We start from the raw sequence: 24,230 nt of genomic DNA on the forward strand, positions 1-24,230 counted from the left end.
GTCTGGGGGGCCTGGAGTGGTGAGTGATTGCCTGATGGGTACAGGATCTATTTTTTGTTTTCCACTTTCCTAAACTTTATTAAAGAAAAGGCAATGATGGTAGCTCTCTAGGACATAGTCAAATTTCTGGGATTCTTCCATTGAAAATGTGGTATTTGATTTCCAAATATATGCCAGAGAGTACTAGGTAAAGGGGAAGCTAAAGTTCTAAAATGTTCATCTTCCAACTTTCTCCAGTCTGTGGTCTGTCTTTGGATCAGCAGTAATCACCTGAACAGCCACTCTGGCTGCATTAATTTTTGTCTGCAGCTCTCTGAGCTCTTCTACATGCAGCAAGTGCAGAATTTGACCAGCTTCATTAAGGACCACGTCTCTTGTGTCAAAACCAAGAATATACTTGTCTAAACCAACAGGCAAGCCCTCTTCTGCTGGGTGTGTGCTAGCAGCTACATCCCGTGTCAGGGCTCCTGGACCAAAATGCGAATTGCCTGAAGCACTGCCAGGTAACCACCATGAGCTGACTCTGAAGGTTAGCCTGGACCATGACACCAGCCCTAAAATTAGGATTAGTTACATCCAAATTGATCCCGGGCTCTGCATTTTCAGTTGCATTGTCAGCATTTTGTGCATTATCAGGTACCTGATCCTTGTATTTTTCAGCGTTATCTCCATATTCAAGACTAACAGCTAAACCAAGAAGCCAGTCAATTGCTTCTTGTCCATCCTGAATCTTGAAAGAACAGTTGACATCTCTGAGATACTTTTCAAAGAACTTGGGCTGGTCACTGCTCTGGATGTTTCTTAGCTTACCTCTGTCTTCAGTCTTGTAGTATCTCCTTTTCTGGTCTTCAGTGCAAACATCGTTTCTAAGTTTTGTTTCATCTCTTCAGTAGAAGAGGTAGGTGGTGGTAGTTGAAGGCCATCGTGCTCCCTGCTTCAGTCGGGAGGGCGGGGTATCCTTTGGGGGTGCCGAGAACATTCTGGATTAGTGGTGATGGTTGCATAAGTCCGTGAATGTGCTAACAACCACCGAACTGTATGCTTTAAAAGGGGAATTTTATGGCATGTAAGTGATGTCTCAATTAAAAAAAGACTTTCTTGCTCAGTGTGATATGTGGTGGCTGAGGGTTGGTCATGTCCTTGCAACTCTGGCCCCCCAGCCCAGGGCATTCTTAAACATTTCTGCCCAGTTTCCACATATTTCCAGCTTTCTGTCAAATTCATGTCCTCATTCATTTCGCACTGTGATTCTTTCTCTGGGGCTAGGTCGGGGGATGTGATGGAAAACTGCAATGTGGCAGACAGGAGCACAGCTGGGGGCCTGGCTATGTAGGTGGGATGGGGATATTCACTGTTTCTGGGACCCTGCTTGGCTGTCCCAGGGCAGTTACAGCACAGGAACATCAGGTCTGCAGTAAGTCTGGGCATCTTGAAGGCCGTGTGCTCCCATCCTGGAGAGATGCCAGCAGGGCTGGCTGTCACCCCTCAGGTCCCGGGGAGGGGCTTCCTGTATCAGCTGGGGGCTGGACCAGATGATGTTGATTTTCTCTGTCATGCACAACATGCATGCATTCAAAAAATATCTCCAGAGGTACACACAGTACCTCAGAGTAGATTAAGTTATTCAACTAAATAACAAATAAACACTGTTTTATAATTGGCCCTGCGACTGAACTGCTGATCCGCAGTGAGTTTAGGGTGAAGTCAGATGGAAGCAGCACCTCCCCACCCTGAGGAGCCCAGCACAGCGGGGTGTATATCACGAGCTGACCATGACTGGGCACTGAGCACCACGATGTGCTTCTTAAAGTGCACAGACAAGAAAAATGCCAGAACAGTGCCGGGTCTGGGAGCTCCAGGTGCTGGGAATCCAGGATAAGCTATCTTCCCCTCTATTATTATAGTTTCCATCCTGCAGGTCAACAAGGAGAGCTCAGAGAGGTCAGTGAACCTGCCCAGGGTTTCACAGCTGACCATACGGGGGCAACTTCCTAGTTTATCCTTAACAGATCGTGATCCTGTCTTTTTGCCTATTCATCTTTCCTCCCTTCCCTCCCTCCTTCCTTCCACCTTCTCCCTTCCCTCCTTCTCTGTGTCCCTCCCTCCCTCCCTCCTTCCCTTCTTTCCATCCTCTAATCCTCTGAGCAGAGACTACCACATTCATTCACTCATCTGCCCGTCCTCACCTTGCAAGTGGGGAAACCGAGGCTGGAGAAGGGTGCCACCACCCGCTCAAGACCGCTGAGCCTCCTGGCTGCCTCCACCTGTGGCTGCAGGGCCTCGCGCCATTTGTGTTAAATTCCTGTGGAAGAAGATGAGGGTGCAAGGCTGCAGGCTCGGTGCTCCCAGGGAAACCATTCGCCTCCCAGCCCCCCTCCACAGGGAGCCTGCAGAGTCGGCGATGAACATGGACACTGCTTGGATCAGGTGGGAATTGGTCTTTGAACCTCATCAGTGACTAGACTGTTCTGGGCTGGGTCCTGGACCCACTAGGAAAGACCTAGTAAGTGTTTGCTGAAGGAATGAATGAACACACTTTGAAACACGTGTGCCCATGAATAGTCTAGAGGGGACACAGCACAGCATGGTGGCTGTCAGGTTGGGAGGTGGGGTTATAGGTGAAGTCCCCTTCTCAGAACTTTCTCTGATAGCACACTGCTTCAGTCAAGACATAAGAGAAGAAGTAGCAGATGTTTATGGGGATGCAAGCACTTAGCTCAAAGAAAATGCCTTAAATACTAGAAAAGGTGGGTGCGAGGTGATTTCCGAGGTGGGAGTGAGGGAGAGAGGCCCCATCTGTGAGAGAGTTCACAGGGCTGGCTCTGGCCTCCACCCTGCCAGTGGGAGGACCATGTGCAGACCCTGAAGAGTTGAGGTGTGGCCTCCCGTTTCAGCAGGGCGGGCTGGTGAAAGCCAAGGCCGACAGGCTTTGTTAGTTTCAGCTGAGTTTGGGGACCTGGATGGGACCTTGGTGTGGATAGGGGTGCTGGGGCTAGCTGACTCCACGTCTAGGTATTTACCCCATGAGCTGCATTTCCACAGGTTATTCTGTTTTTGAAGAAGCAAAAGGGTGGAGTCATCAAAATGCCCGCAACAGGGCTTGGGAAGATAAACATGGCACATGGTGCAACAAAACGCCACGTGGCCATCAACAGCGGAGGGTGAACTGGAAGTGATGGTCTTCAATGAGCGTGAATACAGCAAGGTCCACTCACCCATTGGCTGGGCTAGGTTCCCCGGGGAGCGCTGGGGGGAGTGGGACGGCCCCCCAGGACTGCCCACCATGAGAGCAGCTCCCCTGCTGGCACAGGCCCAAGGGAAGTGTGGGAACCCTCACTAGGATGTTCTGAGCAACCTTCCCCAAACAGCCCATCAGTGTCACCTGAGTGACGGAGTATAGGGCCATGCTCCTCCGTGCTGCAGGCACCTACACACCGACCACAGGCCTTGTGGACGCTCTCAGTGGAAGCAGCAGCAGGACTTCTGGGCGTGACGCCCTGCTCCATGACATTGCAGACAGGGCGTTCAGACTCGAGCTAGGCTCCCTGGGCCCTTGTGGTTTTGAGGTCGGAAAGGCTCACCCGGTGCCTCTCCTGCCCTGCCCTTGCCCTGGCAAAGTCATATGCAAGGTTTGCAGGTGTTCATTTGGTAGCAAAACGACAGACAACAAAACAGCATCCAGGCTGTGATTACTGTGAAAGCAGGGTTGGGGCCACCTCTGGGGTGTCAGGACCCAGGAGGACAGAGTTCTGGCATCACTGCAGGTGTCACGTGAGTGTGTACTTTGTAGTGATTCTTCAGTCTGTTTAATGCATGTTTCTGGGTTTGTTTTGCATTTTGCAGTAGAAAGTGTTTACAATATAAATAGACAAACCAATGTCCAGAATTTTGAGGAAAGTGAGGCAGCAGCGTGCCTGGCCTGCCCCCACTTGGGCAAACCCAGGAGGGAAAGGGTCCATGTGTAGAAAATGCCTCTGAGGACACGGAAGCCGGCACCTCCTTGTGGAGGGAAACAGGCAGCGGCTGGAGTGTGAGAGACCTGCTGGGCTCCCGGAATGCTGAGTCCTATGCTGTATTCTTGTTGGAAAAGGTGGGATCAAAATGCTGCTGTGAATGGAGTCCCAAGCTGTTGCTCTCAAAGCAGGTGTTCACGCCCTGGCTTGCCCGAGCTGCAGGGAGGGAGGGACTGAGGGGGGTTGGGTCACTCTGAAGAGAGCAGGATGCAGCCTCACGGAGACCCAGCTGAGGTGACCTGATGGATGTCCCTGCCCTTGCGGAGATCACCTCCTTCGGGCCAGGCTACCTTGGGACCCCGCGAGTGAATGCTGGTGCTGGTGCTTTGTGAATGGCCGGTCCCTGTGCACCCCTGGACCATGCTAGCCCCTCTCCAGGTGCCACCCTGAGAACACCCTGGACTCCAGTCAGCACTGCCCACAGTCATCAGTCCATGTGGTGTGGGGGATGCTGGCCTCTACCACCGGAGCCGGGCATGGGCTGCAGGCAGCCATGGGGACCACGGAGTGGGGGGTCTGGCTGGCAGGGACCAGGCATGGACTAATTGATCAATCCAGCAGCCCCTCACCCCAACCATGGCACAGGCTGACAGTGGGCCCTGGGAGGGGAGACGCTGACCCAGCCCCAGCATAATCTGGGGGAGGATGGAGAGCTCAGGGGCGTGGTCCTTAGCTGCCTAGAGCTGCAGTGACCGATCCTCCTATGTTCTGGCCTAGGCTGCCTACTGGAAGCACTGCAGATGTCTGCTCTGTCATATTTATGGTGACATTGGGGGTTGGCAGATAGGAAACTGAGGCGCAAGAGGTGAACTTATTGCAGCCTAGGCATCTCTCCCTCAGGGTGGTGTGGCCTACAGTGGCCCAGGGGCTGGACTTGAGTCCAGGCCACACTCCTGATGGCCACATACAGGCCTCTGTCTTGAGGCTAAAGGCCTTGCTCAGTGGGGAGCTCAGAAGAGTGAGATGGGTCAGTTAGCAAAGATTCATCTCCAGCTGGCTCAGGGCCTGCTGGGAAGATGGAGGTACCAGCACCAGAAGGGCAGGGTCCCTGGGCTGGGACCTGAGTGTCTATTACGGAAAAGCAGATGCTTCGATCAGGATGAGTTCAGGCAGGGCTGTGGGCCCCTCAGGGACCTCACCTCTCTGCGGAGGTGACTTCTGACCCTATGGCTGATGGAAGAGACAGAGCCAGCCACTCAGAAGCTGAGCGAAGGTGTTCTGGGGGTTGGCAGGGCAGGGAGATGTCAGCCCCTATGAGGACAGCTCAAAGAAAAGAAAACTGGTCTGGACCCACGGGCAGAGGCTGAGCTCACGCATGATGGGAGACATGGAAATTAAAGCCTTGCTGGGATATGGCGTTTCTCCTAATGCAAAAGTCAATTAACGTGCTTTGTGGGCATGTCTATATCACTGGTGGGAGTGTAAATTGGTACGACATCTCCTGAGAGCGATTTGACAAAATCTGACACAATTACAAATGCATAAACTTCTGACTCAGCAGCTGGTTCAGGGTTGGCCAAGCAGGTGAGTGCATGGTACAGCTGTGGCTGCCAGAAAGGCATAAAAGCAAAAAATGGAATTCACCCAAATAGAAATAACCACTGCTGATATCTGGTGTATTTTCTTTGAGATCATTCCTTTATTTGCTCTTTTAACAATTGTTCCTTGAGCTTCCAGGATCCACCAAGCTTTCTTGTGCCAGGAATCCAGTGTGGAGTGTATCAGTCCACATTTGCTGCAGTAACAAGTGATCATAAACCCTTTGGCCTAGGATAATGAAGGGTCACCCAGGCCTCCCCCTGGAATTTTGTCATTTCCAATCTTTTGGCATTTATAGTAACTCTAAGGTAAACCACTCTAGGTCTAAATCTTTGCTTTCCTCAGGGTAGATCCCAAAAGTGAATCAAAGTAAGAATAAGTGTGAGGCTTTTCCAAGCTGCTTTCCTGAAAGGTTGGACCAACTGACTTGCTCACAGCTTGCCTGTCTGCATCGGACCTTATTATTAAACCAGGACTGCTAATCTCCACGTGAAGATGCCTGTTTGTCTTGCCTTATGACAGTTCCTGGCGAGATGAAACTGTGGTTCTACACATTCCATGACTTTCTGTGCTTGTCTGAGCGTGACTTTCACTCTCTTTTCTTTTGGGAATTTGGATTTTTCCACTCATACTGAACCCATATTGACTCATATGAGTTTTTGCATATTAATGATAACTCCCCTTACCTTTTGTATCTGCTGTGAATCTTTTTCCTCAAGGAAATGCCTGCCTTTTGATCTTATTTCTTAGTATTTTAAAATTTGGTCAGTTTTACTTTTCCTTTTCTTAAAAAGAAAGTTATTTATTTATTTGGTAATGCCGGGTGTTAGTTGTGGCAGGTGGGCTCCTTAGTTGTGGCTCATGGACTCCTTAGTTGTGGCACGTGGCCTCCTTAGTTGTGGCATATGAACTTTTAGTTGCAGCATGCATGTGGGATGTAGTTCCCTGACCAGGGATCAAATCCGGGCCCCCTGCATCGGGAGCACAGAGTCTTAACCACTGTGCCACCAGGGAAATCCCCTACCTTTCCTTTTTATTTTTAATTTTATTTTTATTTTTTACCTTTCCTTTTTAAATCCCCCCTCTCTCTTCCCTGCCCAGTCCCCTGTTGCTCTTGTGTCTGGAAGTTCCCCCCAACACACGCACACATCTGACGAATGTTCATGGAAAGCTCCCTCTAGCTGAGACGAAGCCTCTTTTGAACCTGGAGCCCTGGCTCTGTAGCCTGCTCACTGTATGCTCTTGCCCTTTTCATCTCTGAGCCTCGGTTTCTCCTCCTGTTAAAAGACCTACTTTGCTCTTGCTGGTGTCTGCGCTGGCCTCCGCCCCTCAGCTTCAGAACCAAGGCACCCTGCCCCCCGCCCCCCACCACCACTCACATCCTCAGAGACACAGACCAGAAACATGTCAAGCCCCAACACAGCACATTATGCCCCACATCCTTATCCTGTGGGCTCTAGGGCTCAGCTCCTGCCTGGCTGTCCCTGTGATAATGATGCAGAGATCACCCCAGGCCCTGAGGCTGCCTGTAGTACCCCGCTGATGCCCTGTGGATGCCAGTCATATTTCAGGTCCTTATTCAAAGCAGAGTATGCTTCTGGTCATTGGTGCTCAATTATCTTGCAAAATGGCAATTCTGTCTCTAAGACCGATAAGTATTTGTTAATTGAGGGGTCACTGCTGTGGGTTATTGATCAGTGACTTCATTCCTGGATGTGTAGTTCACATAAAACCTTCTAGAAAAACATGTTGCAGCCTGATGGCCCCAGCGGCTCTGACCTGCTTCTTTGGCAGGTGTGTGCGGAGCACTGAGCCCAGGAGGGCGGCATTAGTGTTTAATGAGCACCTACTGTGTGCCAGGTTGTCTTGGGGCCTCGCATTCTCCCTTGCGTGGCGTGATGAGGTGAGCCATTTAGCAGATGAGAAAACTGAGGCCACGAGGGTAGGAAGCGTGCGTGGGGCTCCCTGGAGGTTGGTGCAGTTCTTCAAAGGGGAACCAAGCCTGCTTCCCCAAGGTCAACGCCAGGGTGTAGGTGGGATGCTTCCCCTTATTTTGGAACAAGCCCTCCTCCCACGTGCAGTCCTTGGACCCATGGGAGACACGTGCCCAGTCTGGCACATCAGAACATCCCAGCCCTGTCTACAGGGGTGGTTCAGGGATGACCACGTGACCTGTCAGCTAAAGACATTCCGTTCTTGGGCTTTCTCTAGGGCTATGGAGGGAAAAGCTGGGAATTTCGACGTGGCGCTGCTGGTGGACATGCGTGCCTTCTCCAGGAAGGGTCAGACTGTGCATGAAGCCACCGCAGAAGGAAGCATAGCTGAAAGACAGGCAGTGCTTCCTCACGTGATGTGGCCATTTTCCACTGTGTGCACTGGGCCTGGCCCCCAGTAGACTCGACAGGTGTTTGATGACATATTATGTCACCTGGGCACCTCTTCATTCTGAATGAACAGGCATCCCCAGGGGCAGGCATTGCAATTCGAGCCGGGTCTGCTGGAAAACCCCAAGTCAAGCAGGCTGAGTCTCCAGCCAGAGGAAAATGCCTCTTCTGCATCACATGGAAAATTGTGTGGCTCCCCTGGGAGCTGATGGGGGCTGATGGGGCCCACTGAGTGTAAAGTGGAAACTCTGGGTGGGAGAGACCCCTGGGAACCCCTGGGGTAGTCAGCTACCCCAGCTGGCAGGACAACCTGACTCGGCCACCGGTCAGAACCTGCCCTGGACAGTGGCGTGGCTCTGGTCTGAGGACCCCTGCCAAGCCACTGTGGCACCTGGCTCTCCATGCTCCTCTCTGCTCTGTCTGTACGAGCCCACATGTCTGCCCCTCCACTGGCTAGCTCTGTGGTCCTGAGCAAATCACTAAGACCTCAAACCTCCATGTCCCCCTGTGGAAATGGGGATTGAATGGCTCTCTTGAATCGGGGCCATTCCTCTCTCCATGGCAGGTCCCACCGGCAAGGAGACAGGTGGCAAGGCAGGAGGTGGCCAGAGTCCAGGATGGCTATCATGTTTCAGTCCTACTGGGCTGCTGGACGCCTGGGGATTCCTTTAGCAATTCTTTCACAACCCTGGGAACTGGGTGCCACTGCCACCTGGTGACTGAGGAAACTGGAGTTCAGAGAACTTAATTAATGAATTGAAGGTCATGGCCAACGCGTGGTGCCAGGATTTGAATCGGATCCATGCCTCTAGACCCTTCCTGGGTCAGTGTGCCCCTCTTTCCCAAAGACACAGGCCAGACATTAGGTGGAGTTGCCTCTTGTCCAAAGTGCAGAAAAATGCACAAAAGCAGAAGCATCCACTGCTAACATTTTGGTGTGTTCCCTTCCGGTTTTTCTCCTGTGCACTGTCACTTCAAATTATCTCCTGCCTCATTATAAAACTCCATGAAGCGCATTTAAATGGCTTCATCATATTTGACTACATAGGAATAACACAGTTTACTGAGCCATATTCCAATTGCTGAAAATTTACGCTATTCCTAATGCTTATTATAAACAACCCTTCAGTGAACATCTTTATGCACCACTATCTGCATAGCTGGTCACTTCACTTGTACACATTCCCCAAAAGGGAATTACTGACTTAAAGGGTATAAACATTTTTTAGATTCTTGCTCCAACTGTGAACTGCTTTCCAGGAAGCCTGGGCCAATCTGCTCAGTGAATCCATTTGGGCAGCAGGATGAGACAGAGGCAGCGGATCCACGGTGAGCAAGGGCTGGCATGCACCATCAGGACCAAGAGGAGAACATAGCCCAGAATTTGGGGCCTCACCGGGATGTGGCTGCTCTGAAGGGCAGTGGATAGATGTGGTTGGGCCTGAGGTCAAGCTAGAATTGAAGGAGGGTCCTGACTCCTCGGCCTGCCCATTAAGACGGACCCCCTAAGAGGAAGGAGTTTAGAGTTGAGGAGAGAGCTGAGGCTGAGACTGGGTGGAAATCCATTCAATACCAGGGGTTAGATGCCAGGTGCTGGCAGGGCTGAGTGAGCACAATGGGGGCTCTGCTCCCATTGAAACCCAGACTGCAGCGCACACTCTGGGTATGGACAGAAGGAAGCTTGGAGGGAAAGCCACCCCAGGGGATGCTCAGCCCCCGGGGGATTGGGAGTGTAGAAGGGGAAGCTGCTGCGCTCTGGCTGCTTCCTCAAAGGGGAGTGGAGCTGTGTGACTGGCTCTGGGGACTAAAAGAAGCCTGATGGAGAGCTCTTTCTACCCCTTCCCCAGTGGATGTGGATGGCAGCCCCTTCCAGTCTGCTGCCACCAGCACCTCCTCTGGCAATGCCTCCCTGAAGTCGCTGGGGGCTGGGAGAGGTGGAGCACAGACTCCCAGCCCCAGTGCTATATGGGGTGGAGCTGAAGGTGGATTGGGTCATGGGCATGTGACAGCAGAGCCAGCAGAGCTAGAGCTCCAGGGGCCATGTGGACAGAGGTGCTAAGAGAGGATGAGAGAGAGCTGGCACGATGGAGAATGTGCCAGCTTGCCGAAGACCGGCCCCTGGAGCTAGCGAAAGTCGATGGGCAAGGACTGGCCACAAAGTCCTGAAAAGGCTGGCTGGCAGCCGTTGCAGGCTGAGAGGCAGCTCACTGTGGGGTGTGGGTAAGTTGGCCTCGTTCACCTCTGGGCCCACTGCCTGCGGTCGACTAACTCAGGCAAGTCTCTTTGCCTCTTTGCTGCTTCCTATCTGATAACAGGGCCCTCTAGGACAGTGTGGGGCAAGACAAGAGAATTCCTGCAAAGACTTAGCTCAGCACTGGGGATCATCATCATTATTATTATTTCAGCAGCATGACTTACTTGAGGCCCCACCACCCGCTGGGCTCAGTGACCCACCCCCATTTTGTATGGCTATCAGTTACTCAAGATCCCTAGGTAAAATTCCTGGGGCTTTAGGAGAGATGAAAACGTGGAAAATGACCTGTGTTTTCTTCTGCCTGTCTCCATATTTCGTGATCCATGCAGGTCTCTAGGGCCACTTGGTCCTTCTCTTTGCAGATCAACTTCAATCCTGCTCTGAGACACTAAAAGAGGGCTCACTCAGTGGGTCTCAGGTGGTGGACACTGACATCACCTCTTGTGAGCAACCAGAGGAAGTCACACCCCGTCTACTTCTACCGAGTGCTTAAGAGGCTGAGAATGAAGGGCGGGCTGTGAACAAGGATGACAGTCACGGCGAACGCAGTGCTCCAGCTCCCGAATTTACCGCAACTCCTGCAGAGGTCGAAGGCTGGTCTGAAGGTGTGCAGGTGCCCTCTGTGCCCACCTAGCAGTTCCCCACTGAGACTGATCTGCACCCCCATGGCTCAGGCTACTGAATGGGTAGGAATGACCACTGAGTGGTCTTAGCTGTTCTTCTTCAGACTTTTAACCAGAAAAGTTTAAAAGTTGTTTCTAAAAGTTGTGTCCATTAAAACAAAATTCCTGAGGGCCAGGAACTGAGTGGTGCAGTTTGGGAGTGGTTCCTGAGGGGAGCCTGAGTGTTGATAGCAACCCCCACACCTGGCAGCAGGCTCACTTCAGCAGGGTGATGGGTAGAGGATTTCAAACACCTGCACATTCTAGGACATCTGAGGGCTGAAGCCGCATTCTCTGGACTGAACCAGCTAGGATATGAACCTAGCATCTGGTGTGAGCCTACCTGTGTAAAATTAAATGGTAACTTGCTGCATAGGAAAGAAAAGGTTTGAATCATTATTTGGTTATTATTATTTTTTAAAATAAATTTATTTATTTAATTAATTTATTTTTTGGCTGCGTTGTGTCTTCGTTGCTGCACACAGGCTTTCTCTAGTTGTGGCGAGTGGGGGCTAGTCTTCATTGCGGTGTGTGGGCTTCTCATTGCAGTGGCTTCTCTTGTTGCAGAGCATGGGCTCTAGGCATGTGGGCTTCAGTAGTTGTGTCACATCGGCTCCGTAGTCGTGTCTCACGGGCTCTAGAGCTCAGCCTCAGTAGTTGTGGCACACGGGCTTAGTTACTCCGCGGCATGTGGGATCTTCCTGGACCAGGGCTTGAAACCGTGTCCCTTGCCTTGGCAGGAGGATTCTTAACCACTGCACCACCAGGGAAGTCCCCATTATTTGGTTATTTGATGCAAGCCTTCTGAGTGTCTCCTGAGTGGACAGCTGCACATGGAAAGACATGTGCCTGCCACAGGAGGTGCCATGGGATCACACTTGGGTAACAACTTAAAAAAGTTTTTATTTCTACTTTTTCTATCTTAACTTTCTTTAATGAGTACTTGCTCTTAAAAAATCAATATGGCCACAAAAAGAAGTGAAGTACTGATATATGCTATAATGTGGACTAAGTGAAACATTATGCTGAATGAAAGAAGCCAGTCACAAAGGACTGTTGTATGATTCCACTTATATGTGATGCTAGGAATAAGCACATCTATAGAGTCGGAAAGTAGATTACTGCTAGCCTGGGGCTGAGAGAGGGGTAATGTGGAGTGACTGCTAATGGGCATGGGTTTCTTTTGAGGGCGATAAAAAATGTTCTGGAATTAGACAGTGGTGATGGTCACACAACTCTATGAATATACTAAAAACCACTGAATTGTACACAGAGTGAATTTTATGGTATCTAAATTATATCCCAATGAAGCTGTTATTTAAAAAATCAACACGTTTTCAAATTTTTACAGAGAACAGAGTAAAAGAAATGTTATATCATCTTATTATAAGAGAGGAAAAAAACTGTGTTATAGAACTTCTCGGCCCCCACTGGATGGGGAGACTTCCTCAAGTGGCCAGAGTCCCAGGGGCCCCATTATTTGCCCACCCAGTTGCAGGAGGTTCCAGGGCCTAAGAGCCCAAGCTTGCGAGGTCCATATACCCGCACTCCATCTGTCTGCCCCAGTACCCTTCCTTCAGTTCCCTGAGAAGCCTACCCTGCCCCCATCACCCCAGGACACCCCTGCTGCCCCCATCACCCCCAGATACCCCTGTTGCCTCCAACTCTGCTCTCCTGGCACAGTCCCCCCATTTGCCCCTGTCCCCTTATGGGACCTGGGTTCTCCACTGTTTCACCTGCCCTGGGGTGGGCCCCACATGGTCAAGTGAGGAGCCACCTCCCCATGTAGTAGCCTGTGGGGGGCACTCAGGGAGGTGGCCCGGCTGTACTGGGTCTGACCACTAGACTGACCCCTGAGGCCACTGAAAGGCACACGCATCCTCAAAAGTACCTCTTGACTGGGGCTCCCTGGGGGCAAGGCCAGACCCTGACCTTCCTACCAGTGGGCTTTGCTGGGGACTGACTGGAGCAGAGGCAGAGGGTAGGCCCTGTCTCCTTTCCTCCCTGCCTCTGTAAGCATTTGTCGAACACCAGCTGTGCACTGACCATTATGTCCATCTCATGGATGAGCAAACTGTGACCTAACTGCTTAGCTGTGTTCTCATGGGTCATGGGCCGGCAGAGAGAGTGAGCTCCCTGTCATGAGAGGTATGCAAACAGGGCTGCCCAAAACTACCTCTGTGGACTCAGAGAGCACATAGCGCTGAGTCAAGGACAGGTCCTCTGTAGTCCCCCAGCACCTAGGTTGCCGCTGCAATGTGTGGGGATACTACTGCCGTATTATGTACATCTGCCAGCTGTCGGTGGGCAGCAGTCTGCCGGTGATGACGTGAATTGCCAGTCATCTCCTCCATTACCAGGCAGGCATGATGCCCACTTGCCACGAGTATGTCCCAGGGAGAACGGTGGAAGCCAGACTGGCTTGCATGCGTCTGTCTGGAACATGCTTAGCTCCATCCCTTCTCAGTTTTCCCTTTGATAGGCCTAGGCACGTCATCATGGACAGGCTTGAAACGGATAGGCTTGCAACTCAGGGTGTCTTCCTGGACTGACCGAGTCTTGGAACTGGCAGCCTTTCCAGGTGGACAAACTAGGATGGCCAAGCCAGGTTTGCAGGGGGGGATAACAGACCATTCGCGGCCAGCAGCCGCATGGGGCATTCCAAAGATCCTCAGGGGCCAGCAGTACCCGCCGGAGGGGGAACATGAGGGCCGCAGTGGGCCTGCGCGGCCCCAGGGGCTGGCCCGCAGGTGGCCGCGCGCGCCGGAGGACAGGTGGGCGTGCCAGGCCCCGCCCCGCCGCTCCGGCCGGGGGCGGGCAGCCGAATGCCCCGCCCTCCTCGCGCGCAGGGTCTGAGCCGATGCGGGAGCGCAGCCGCGCGGAGCAGAAGCAGCACCCGGGAGCGCGGCCCCGCAGCGGGCTGGCTGGAGGAAGTAGCGCGGCGATACGGCACCGAGCGTGACCCGGGTCTGGAGCGCAGACCCCGGCCCTGAGAGCGACCCCGGACCGAGCGCAGACCCCAGCCCCGAGCGCGGATCCTGGCCCTGAGCGCGGCCTCGCCCGCCGGGGCCGCCGAGCCGCGGGCATGGACGGCGCCCGTTCGCCCTGTGAGTGCCGAGCCCCCCGCCCGCCGCCTTTGTGTGCGCGCCGCGCCGCCGCATCCCCCTCCCCGCGCGCCCCTCCTGCGCCCCGGGCAGCGTCCTTTGTGGAGCCGCCGCCTGGCCACTACCTCCTTCTTCCCCAACCTCCTTCACCCCTCCGCGGCCCAGGGCACTCCCCCAGCCCGGGCCTCCCGGCCCCGTGTTAACCACCCCCACCTCCCAGGGACATCCCAGTAGGCCCCCTTCCCCGGGGCTGGGCAGGGCGCAGGTGCCCCTCTCCCCGGCCTTCCGGCCCCTTCTGCAGCCTCCCTCGTGTCCCCCGGGACAGCCCAGCAGGGCTCTTCTCCGGCCCAGGCCTGAGCAGGGCACGGCTCCCTCCCATCCAGCCCGGCCTCCTGGTCCGGTCTGCAGCCCCCCTTCCCCCGCCCGCCCCAGGGACAGCCCAGCAGGCTCCTCCGCGGCCGGGGCGGGCAGGCCGTGGGCCCTGGGGCGGCGCTGTCTCATCCCACGTCCCGGGCAGGTGCGGCGAGGCCCGCGCTCACACGGGCCTGTGTGTCCTTGCTCGCAGAGATGGACCACGATGGCGGCCGCCGAGACGCCCCCGGCGCACTGATGGAGGCGGGGCGCGGTGCGGGGCCCGCGGGCATGGCGGAGCCGGCGGCGGTGCCGCGGGCGCGGGCGGCGCGGCCCGGGCCCCAGCGCTTCCTGCGACGCAGCGTGGTGGATTCTGATCAGGAGGAGCCGCTGGGCCTGGAGGGGGCCGAGTCGCCGGGCGCGCAGCCCCCGCAGCCGCTGCAGCGAAGGGTGCTGCTATTCTGCAAGACGCGCCGCCTCATCGCCGAGCGCGCCCGCGGTCGCCCGGCAGTCCCCACTCCTGACGCGCCTGCCGCGCCGCTGGGCGACCTTGCCGACCCCGGCCCTGAGCCCGCGGGCACGCAGGAGCCTGGCCCGGACCCCGCGCCCTCGCCCGCGCCTGCCCCCGTGGGCGGTCCCCGAGAGGAGGAGGCGGCGGCGGCCGCGAGGAAGGAGGACGTGGGGGCTCTCGAGGCGAGGCCAGAGCTCGGGCGCGCACGCCGGGAGGAGCCCGAGGAGGAGGAGGACGACGAGGACGACCTCAAGGCTGTGGCCACCTCCCTGGACGGCCGCTTCCTCAAGTTCGACATTGAGCTTGGGCGCGGCTCCTTCAAGACGGTCTACAAGGGGCTGGACACGGAGACCTGGGTGGAGGTAGCCTGGTGCGAGTTGCAGGTGAGGGGCGAGATGCACGCAGGTGGTGGTGGGCGAGTGCGTTCTGGCATCGGGCCATGCCTGGCCTTAGCCACCCTTGGCAGCGGCCCTCTGTGTGTCACCCTCTGGGTGGGTGGTTGGTTGCGCTGGTGGTCTGTGTGGTGATGGCTGGGTGACGGAGGTCGGATCTCCCAGTGTGTGGTGTCTAAGTGTGGCACGATGTGGGCCCATGATGGAGACTGGGCACTTGGAGGGCGTGTCTTTCAGTGCCGATCAGTGCCGCTCCTTCTTCTGGGCTGTACTGACCCAGGCTGTCTGGATCGTCTGTGTCTGTGCAGAAGCAGTGTGTGGGCTGCAGGGCCCTGTGTCCAAGTGGTCACAGGGTGGTTTGGGGGACTCTCAGCTGCTCTTAAATGAGCACCTTACTGCGTCTTGCAGAGTGTGGATGCCCCAGTTGGGGATGTCTGAGGGGCTTTTCACCTGGGGTCTGTTTATGGTGAGGGATGGTGGGCCCTGGCGCCTCTGGGGCAAAGCGTGGAAGTGTTGTCACTATGTCCCGTTAGTTCACAAAATGGATATGTGAGAAGTCTTAAAACCCAGTCATGTCAAATGCAGGTGGGGTTTGGTTTTGTTTAGGTTTGGTTTTTGTGGATGCAAAGGCTCTGGACTTGCATTTTTCATAACCTTGCCCTCATGTTGGCTATGTCAGCCCCAGCCCTGGAAGATTATATAAACGGTAACTCAGGCTGTCCTGGGCCGGCCGTGGAAGCTGGGGCAGCACCTGTCACAGTGGGTGTTTATTGGCCCTCCCTTGTTTGGGGGAACAGCTGTCAGACATGGGGCTGGACTCTGCGAGAGCTGGCCATGCGGATGTAAGCCTACCCCAGCGCCCTGGAAAGTTAGCTGGGCCTGCCAGTCCTGATGCAGGCCGCCTGCCACACTGCAGGCAGCCTGCCTTTTTGGCTCAGAAGTGGGATTTGGTTGCTTTGTCCTCTGGGCCCCTGCAGGGTGGCCTGTGTGTGTGTGTATATGTGAGCTGGCTAATTTGTCCCGTGTCCACCTGTCCTCAGCCTTTCTCCTGAGACAAAGAGCTTCGGAGACCACCCCTCCTCACAGCTCCTTGGTTCTGTTGTGGAAATAGGGACTTTTCATGGTGGAGCCGGGGTGGCCTATCGAGTCCCTCACTGAGAGGGACTGAGAACTCCCCTCCCTCGCGGTTGCAGGTTCGGGGACCTGCTGAGGGGTGGCCTCAGTGGTTTGTGGTCTGGGGCCCTGGGGATGGTGTGCTGGGATGGCATAGGAGTGAGCTGGGCATCACTGCTGTGTGTGAACGCACAGGGGAGAGAGGACCCGGAAAGGGAAGACCGGAGAGGGAAAAGAGGATTCCTGATTCCAGAGTGTGGCTGTGTGCCTTCCCTCCTCGCCTTCTCGCTCTTGCAAGTGACCTGGTGTTGCACTCCAAGCACCCACTGGTGCTCTGCTGCGGAATGCCTCTGCGGGTGGAGGACAGGAGTGGGGGTGCTGCAGCAGGCGGGAGCTGAGTTAGACCTCAGCAGCAGAGCCCAGCTGATCTGGTTGAGGCATTGCAGGCGCATGTGACCCTTGGAGGAGGTTGTTAATTCCCATTCCCTTTAAGGCAAGGCAAGCTGTTCTGCCTCTGGGTCCCTAAGCAGAGCGGCACCGGAGTGGAGCCTGGCTGCTGTCCAGGGGGCTTTTACTCCTGTACTCTGGGTGGGAGTAGGAAAGTGGGAGATGGCTTCTAATCTGTCTGGTTTTGCTTCTTATACAGTAGTTACTGGGGGCCCCATGCCAGCCGGGAAGCTGTTCCTGTATCTCCCCCAGCAAGAGGGCTGATATGCAGCAGTTAGGGTCAGCTGCCTTCTGATGGGTAGGTCTGAGAGGGTTTTACACCAGAGGGGGCTGGGAACCAGCCTAGAGCCTGCTGTGTGTGCACTCTCCTTTTCACCAAACAGGAGGCTGTTGTTTCCCCCATTTTATTGTTGAGAGCCCACCAAGGTCACCTGTGAGGATACAGATGGTAGAGGGGGATTGCAGCATCATGGGAAGAGGCCACCTAGCATGGCCGTCCTTAGGAGAGGAGATAAGGGTGGAGGGCAGGGCGCCAGGTTAGTCCTCTCGGACCAGCAAGCACCAGGGAGGGCGACAGGTGGCGTGCTGGCTTTGCGCCTGGGGAGGGGGTTTCCTAGTGCACAGGGTGGAGATGTTCATCCTCCACCCAGCCCCCAGAATTCCCAAGCATCAGGGCTCCCACTGGAGGGTGGGTTGCCAGGAGCATTGACCTTCAGTACGGGGAGCTTTGCAGTATTCCTACTGCCCTCCAACCCTCCCTTCCCCAAGCCCCATAAGCTCCTCAGCTGGCATCTTTGGAATGCCCTGGAAGTCGACCCTCAAAAGTCTGTTTCCTCCTCTCAACCTTGGGACCATGGGGGATGATGGCACCTGCCTGCCTCCCCCAGAACTGAGACAGTGTCACCCGCTTGCTTTTTCCAGGGTTCCCTGCCAAGGGGAGGAAAGGCCGCATTTTTGGACCTAATAAGTCTGGCTTGGAGGATGTAAGATCCCCACGACTTCAAGTTTCCTTCTGTAATTTAGTGTCGAAAGAGCTTTGCAGAAAGGGCAATATGTGTTCATATCACAGTGAAGGGCAGCGAGGTGTTTTCATCTCCTGAATTCTCCAGACGTTTGAAGCTGACATTGATTTTTGGGGGGAAGCCATTTAAAAATATTACCTCCCCTTCTGTTTTCTTTTGAATGAATGTTCATTTCTGGCACCAGGACACATAACAGCAACAGGGAAAGTACAAATGCACCCAGAGCACTGCCTTTACTCTGGCTCACATTTCCCACGTCCCTGTGGCCAGCTCTGGCCCCTCACAGACCCCATCCTGTCAGACAGTGCACGGGATAGCTGGAGGCTTCTGGTTGACGCTGGGTTGCCTGGGGTGGGGGTAGGTGTAGACCACTGACATGGTCTCAGGTGACTCAGGCACCCTCTCTCACCTGCTGATGCCTCTGAGCCAGGGGTGGGGCCTCCGAGCAGAGAAAATGCAGCCAACCCAGATCCCAGCCAGTGTCCAGAAGCCTCATTGGAGGCGGCCTGTTGGCCTTTCCTGGACCACCTGCTTAAGTGTCTTCCTCGAGAACTTGGAGAGAGCCTTGGTTTTCAGCCCCCTTGGTCGGTGCTGCCCCCTCCCATCAGCAGGCCCCTGTCTCCAAGGGTCCTCTGTGCTGCCTCCTGCTCACAGAAGGCTGCTTTGAGCTGCAGTTACAGGGTTGGGCACGGCCTCTTGGGGGACTCCACCCGCAACTCATGTTTCCCTCACTTGTGTCCTGGCCTGTGCCCAGTGTGGGAGTCATTTAGCCTCATGGAGGTGTCAGTCATTGACCCTCTGCCTGGAGTACTTGCAGGGACTTTGAGGGCCATGAGAGTCCTGAAGAGGTACCATGGGGCCTGAGCCCCCATCAGCCAGGGACAGGTGTCTGGACCCCTCAGGTGTCATCATGAAGCTGTCCTGTTGCTGCTCTGCACTGCCCAGAGGTCCCTGGGCTCCTGTGGGGTGGTGATGGCCTGGACTCCAGGCCAGGGAGAGGCTGTGGATGTGGGGACCACAGGATCTGCTGATGTCTCCTTCGTGTGGCCACGGAGGACTCGTTTTTTCCCAACTCACCCACCACAGCCAGACCTCTGTGTCACCTTCCTGCACCCTGGCAGTGGATAATGCCTGTAGGCGCCTGTCGTGTGCAGCCGTGCTGAGCATGCTGGGTCCCCTTGCTGTCCTCAGAGGGTGGCTAGGTCTGCCTGCTATTGGTGTGGTCTGGCACCGCTCCCATGGCTGTGGGTGCCCCACCTGTACTGGGTGCTGAGCTCACACACCTGACCACATAGGTGCATCATCGCCTTTCATAGACCAGGCATGTGCCCTGTGGTGCTGGGCAGCCGCAGGCCCAGGGTTGAGAGGTCTCCCCTGTGGCCTCATGTGGGAGGGTCAGGTGTTGCTTTCAGAGGAGCCACAAGCAGCCCGATCTGGCTGACATGGGGAGATGAGGGGGTGTGCAGAGGAGATGGTGCTCACTTGCTGGAGCAAGATGCTTAGAAAGGGCTCAACTCAATTTGGCTGGCAGTCACCCTGCTTTTATATTTTTATTTTTAAAAAATCTTCTAAGGGCACAATTTTGTTGGAAGAGGTGTAATTTGAAAGCAGTTGGGTGTCAACACTGAGCTTGCTTTCCCAAATGATGTTTCATGGGTCATCTTTTTTTTTTTTTTGGCGGTATGCGGGCCTCTCACCGTTGTGGCCTCTCCCGTTGCGGAGCACAGGCTCCAGACGCGCAGGCTCGGCGGCCATAGCTCATGGGCCCAGCCGCTCCGCAGCATGTGGGATCTTCCCGGACTGGGGCACGAACCCGTGTCCCCTGCATCGGCAGGCGGACTCTCAACCACTGCGCCACCAGGGAAGCCTCTCATGTGTCATCTTGACCACAGTTCTAGTTTGGTTGGTGAGAAAGGCTGGTGCCAACTTCCTGACAGGCCTGTGAAATGCACTGGGGAGGGGCCCATCAGTGCAGAAGTGTGGGCATCCAGAACCCAGAGGCCCCTCCCCTATCCCCACGCTTTGTTGGGGAGGGGAGTGTGGTCAGCAATGATGAACAAGCAGCCCGAGCTGTGGGTCACCACTGTGGGCACATTGGGCATTGCAGCTTATTCCCTGTTGGAAGCAGGTGCTCCTGTGGCCGAGTGTGTGCCTCTCAAGGTATCCTCAGGGCTCTGGCGTGTGAGGGTACCAGGCTGAGCATTTCAGGCCTGAATTGCCCAGTGACTTGGACCCCAGAGGGGGGGATCCCCAGACTGTCTAACTTGGGTGGAGGGCTGGTGAGCATCTCCCCACCTCTTGTGCCATTTCCAGGTGGTGACTGGGTAACTCTGAGGTGGGTGAAGCTTTGCTGGTGGACTGTTAGCTGGAACATTATGGTGGCAAGGGAAAGAATTGATAAGAGAAGCGTAGAGACTGGACGTTCCCTAGGGTTCCCAATGCTGGGTCTCGTGCCCAGGCTCAGCAGCGCAGGCTGGTGTGGTTTATTGGCTCAGCAGGCATTTTTTTTTTTTTGCGGTACGCGGGCCTCTCACTGTTGTGGCCTCTCCCGTTGCGGAGCACAGGCTCCGGACGTGCAGGCTCAGCAGCCATGGCTACGGGCCTAGCCGCTCCGCGGCATGTGGGATCTTCCCGGACTGGGGCACGAACCCGTGTCCCCTGCATCGGCAGGCAGACTCTCAACCACTGCGCCACCAAGGAAGCCCTCAGCAGGCATTTTTTGAGCATGTGTCCTGGTTCCAGCCCTGGTGTACCACAGTCAGCAGGAGAGTCATGGTGGGAGAGCCAGGTTCTCACAGAGGAGGGGTGTTTGCGAGAAGCCTGCAGGAAGCAAGGGAGTCAGTCTGTGGAGAGACTGTCCTGCGGTCCTGGGCTGGCTGGACTTGTTGGGTGTCTGCCACTCACCTTCCAGAATGGCTGACCCTAGCAGCCCTCTGCCTGGCTGTAGGCATCTCTTGGGGCCAGTAGCTTGGGCTGGCTTCAGGCTGGAGCTGGATGATGCCGAAGGTGAGAACACGGAGCCGTAGGTCACCACTTAGATGGGGAAGAGCTTGACTCCGTCCTGCAGGGGTTCAGGCCACAGGCTCGGGTCTCCTTTGTGGTCTGCCGTGGCTGAACGGTGCCAGCCTCTGCCTGAGGTGGTGGGAAGGGGCGCTTAGGAGCCTCGCAGCCAGGCAGGGCACACCGTGCAGTGCATACAAACACTGTGGGAGCGCGTCCTGCTGCATTCGGACCCCAGCCCCACAGCTTCCCAGTGGGGAGGCCATAGAGAGGGCACCCGCCTTTCTGAACGCCGGTTTACCTGTTTGTGCAATGGGGACTGTGGAGAGGTACATTCAGCACCGAGTGTGCAGCACTGCTGAGAGTGGGCACTCAGAGTTAAGCCTCTTCTCACCCTGCAGATGAACAGTTTAAGAAGCTGAGATTGAAGTGGAGAGCAAGCGGAACCTGGAGGAGCAGGGAGGCCTGCCTGAGGCTGGAGGTGGGCCCCTGGGGTGGCCCAGGGGCCTCCAGGTGCAGGCAGACTGAGGGCCTGTGCCCCTGCAGCTCTACCTGAGCACCTGGCTGGTGAGCTGCAGATAAGGAAAGGGTGTGAGTGAAGCAGGTGGAATCTCTAAGAAGCATATTAGGATCTGCTTCTGGCCACAGACAATCCAGGAGCTGTGTTTTGGGTGGAGAGGCCCCCTGGTGAGGATGCAGAAGCCCAGCCTATCTGAGGTTGGCAACCTGAGTCAGCTGTAGGTTTTCCCGCTTCAAGTATTTTTCATATCCAGTTCTGTTCCTGAGAGACTTGAATTCTAAGATTTCCTGGAATACTTGATCATTACCTCCAATTTATGTCAGAAGTTTTGGAAAAGAATAAAAGAAAAATGATCAAGGCAGTGTGGTATAGAGAAATAGATCAATGAAACAGAATAGAGAGCCCGGAAACAGATACACATAAATATATGACCTGACCTTTGACAGAGGGGCAAAGGCAACACAATGGAGAAAGATGGTCATTTCAACAGATGGTACTGGAACAACTGTACATCCACATGCAAAAAAATGAATATGGACACAGACCTTATGCCTTTCACAAAAGTTAACTCAAAATGGATCATAGACCTAAATGTAAAATGCAAAACTGTAAATTTCCTGGAAGATAACATAGGAGAAAATGTAGGTGACCTTGGGTTTGACAGTTACTTTTTAGATACAACACCACAGATATGATGGATGAAAGAAAAACTTTCTAAGTTCAGCTTCATTAAAATGAAAAACTTCTTTCTGCAAAGGCCTATAAGCAAATGAGAAGACAAGATGCAGACTGGGAGGAAATCTTTGTCAAACACCTATCTGATAAAGGGCTGTTACCCAGAATATACCAAGAACTCTTAAAACTTAACAATAAGAAACCAGACAACCAGATTAAAAAATAGGGGCTTCCCTATTTTTGGCGCAGTGGTTGAGAGTCTGCCTGCTAGTGCAGGGGACACGGGTTCGAGCCCTGGTCTGGGAGGATCCCACATGCCGCGGAGCAACTAGGCCCGTGAGCCACAACTACTGAGCCTGCGCTCTGGAGCCTGTGCTCCACAACAAGAGAGGCCGCGATAGTGAGAGGCCCGCGCACCGCGATGAAGAGTGGCCCCCGCTTGCCACAACTAGAGAAAGCCCTCGCACAGAAACGAAGACCCAACACAACAAAAATAAATAAAATAAATCAATAAAGTTCAGAGAAAAAATTCGTCATTATAAAAAAAAAAATAGGCCAAGACCTTTTTTGTGGGTCACGGAAGGGGAACACAGAACCATGGTCCCCTCCTTGCCTCTGACCTTGGCTTCTTGAACAGAGGAAAGCTCGGGGGTGGGGGTGGGGGGAAGTGGGCTAAAGACCTTAACAAACATCTCATCAAAGAAGATACATAGATGGCAAATAAGCATATGAACAGACACTCCACATCATGTTTCATTGGGGAAATGCAAATTGAAACAATGAGATATCTCTTCACACCTATTAGAATGGCCAAAATTCAGAGTACTGGCATCACCAAATGCTGACAAGTGTGTGGAGCAACAGGAGCTCTCATTCATCGCTTGTGGGAATGCAAAATGGTACAGCCGCTTTGGAAGACAGTATGACGACATCTTACAAAACTTCACACTCTCACCATATCATTCAGCAATCGTGCTCCTTGGTATTTACCCAAATAAGTTGAAAATTTATGTCCGCACAAAAACCCGCACACAGATGTTTATAGCAGCTTTATTCATAATTGCCAAAACTTGGAAGTAACCAAGATATCCTTCAGTAGTTGAACAGATAAACTGTAGTACATCCAGGCAGTGGAATATTATTCAGCGCTAAAAAGAAATGAACTTTCAAACAATGTGAAGATACGGAAGAACCTTAAATGCACATTAGTAAGTGAAAGACGCCAATCTGAAAAGACTGCATACTGTATGATTCCAACTATATGACATTCTGGAAAAGGCAAAACTGTGGAGACAGTTAAAAGATCAGTAATTGCCAGGGGTTAGTGGGGAGGGACTGATGAATAGGTAGAGCACAGAGGATTTTTAGGGCAGTGAAACTATTCTGTGTGATACTATAATGATGGATACATGTCATTATAAATTTGTCCAAACCCATAGAATGTGCAACACCAAGAGAGAACCATAATATAAACAATGACTTTAGTTAATAATAATATCAATATTGGCATGCCAGTTATAACAAAGTACCACACCAATGCAAGATATTAATAATAGGGAAAACTGTGTGCAGGTGTGAGGGAGTACAAGGGAACTCTGTACTTTCTGCTCAATCTTTCTGTAAGCCGAGAACTTCTTTTAAAAAAGTAGTTCATTAATTAAAAAGCAAAACAAAGCAGCATAACAGCTACATTAAAGAAGTATGCAGAAATGAAAAAACTACTCATAATTCAAGTGAATATAACTACTTACTATTTTTGCACATTACCTTCAAGTTCTTGTTTCCCCATGTATTTTATAAATACAGCTATAGTTACTAAGTGTCACAGCTTTTATTTTTATTTAGTTATATATTTTAAATATAAAGTTATTTACGTATGTATGTATGTTTGGCTGTGTTGGGTCTTCCTTGCTGCGTGCAGGCTTTCTCTAGTTGCGGTGAGCAGGGGCTACTCTTTGTTGCGGTGCGTGGGCTTCTCATTGCGGTGGCTTCTCTTGTTGCAGAGCACGGGCTCTAGGCACGTGGGCTTCAGTAGTTGTGTCACATGGGCTCAGTAGTTGTGGCTCATGGGCTCTAGAGAGCAGGCTCAGTAGTTGTGGCGCATGGGCTTAGTTGCTCTGCGGCACGTGGGATCTTCCCGGACCAGGGATCGAACCCGTGTCCCCTGCACTGGCAGGTAGATTGTTAACCACTGCGTCACCAGGGAAGTCCCATCACTGCTTTTAAAATTTATCTTTTTATTT

General features: G+C 53.7%; 1 protein-coding gene and 1 pseudogene across 11 annotated transcripts in view; one reads left to right on the forward strand and one right to left on the reverse strand.

Moving 5' to 3' along the window:
• Positions 1–216: 216 nt before the first annotated feature.
• Positions 217–8,944, reverse strand: LOC101320065 (RNA transcription, translation and transport factor protein-like; annotated as a pseudogene).
• Positions 8,945–13,709: 4,765 nt separating this feature from the next.
• WNK2 (WNK lysine deficient protein kinase 2) overlaps positions 13,710–24,230 on the forward strand; it is a 153,649-nt gene continuing 143,128 nt past the window's right edge. For 5 of the 11 annotated variants that reach the window (XM_033857809.2, XM_033857810.2, XM_073805945.1 and 2 more), the window contains exons 1-2: positions 13,710–13,959; positions 14,522–15,201. In XM_033857809.2, the coding sequence (XP_033713700.1) occupies positions 14,524–15,201 (678 nt within the window). In that variant the 5' untranslated portion in view covers positions 13,710–13,959; positions 14,522–14,523. The remainder of the gene's footprint in view (positions 13,960–14,521; positions 15,202–24,230) is intronic. The other 6 variants (XM_033857811.2, XM_033857812.2, XM_033857814.2 and 3 more) reach the window with 2 other exon arrangements.

Source organism: Tursiops truncatus, chromosome 6, assembly GCF_011762595.2.
Source record: "Tursiops truncatus isolate mTurTru1 chromosome 6, mTurTru1.mat.Y, whole genome shotgun sequence".
NCBI lineage: Eukaryota > Metazoa > Chordata > Mammalia > Artiodactyla > Delphinidae > Tursiops > Tursiops truncatus.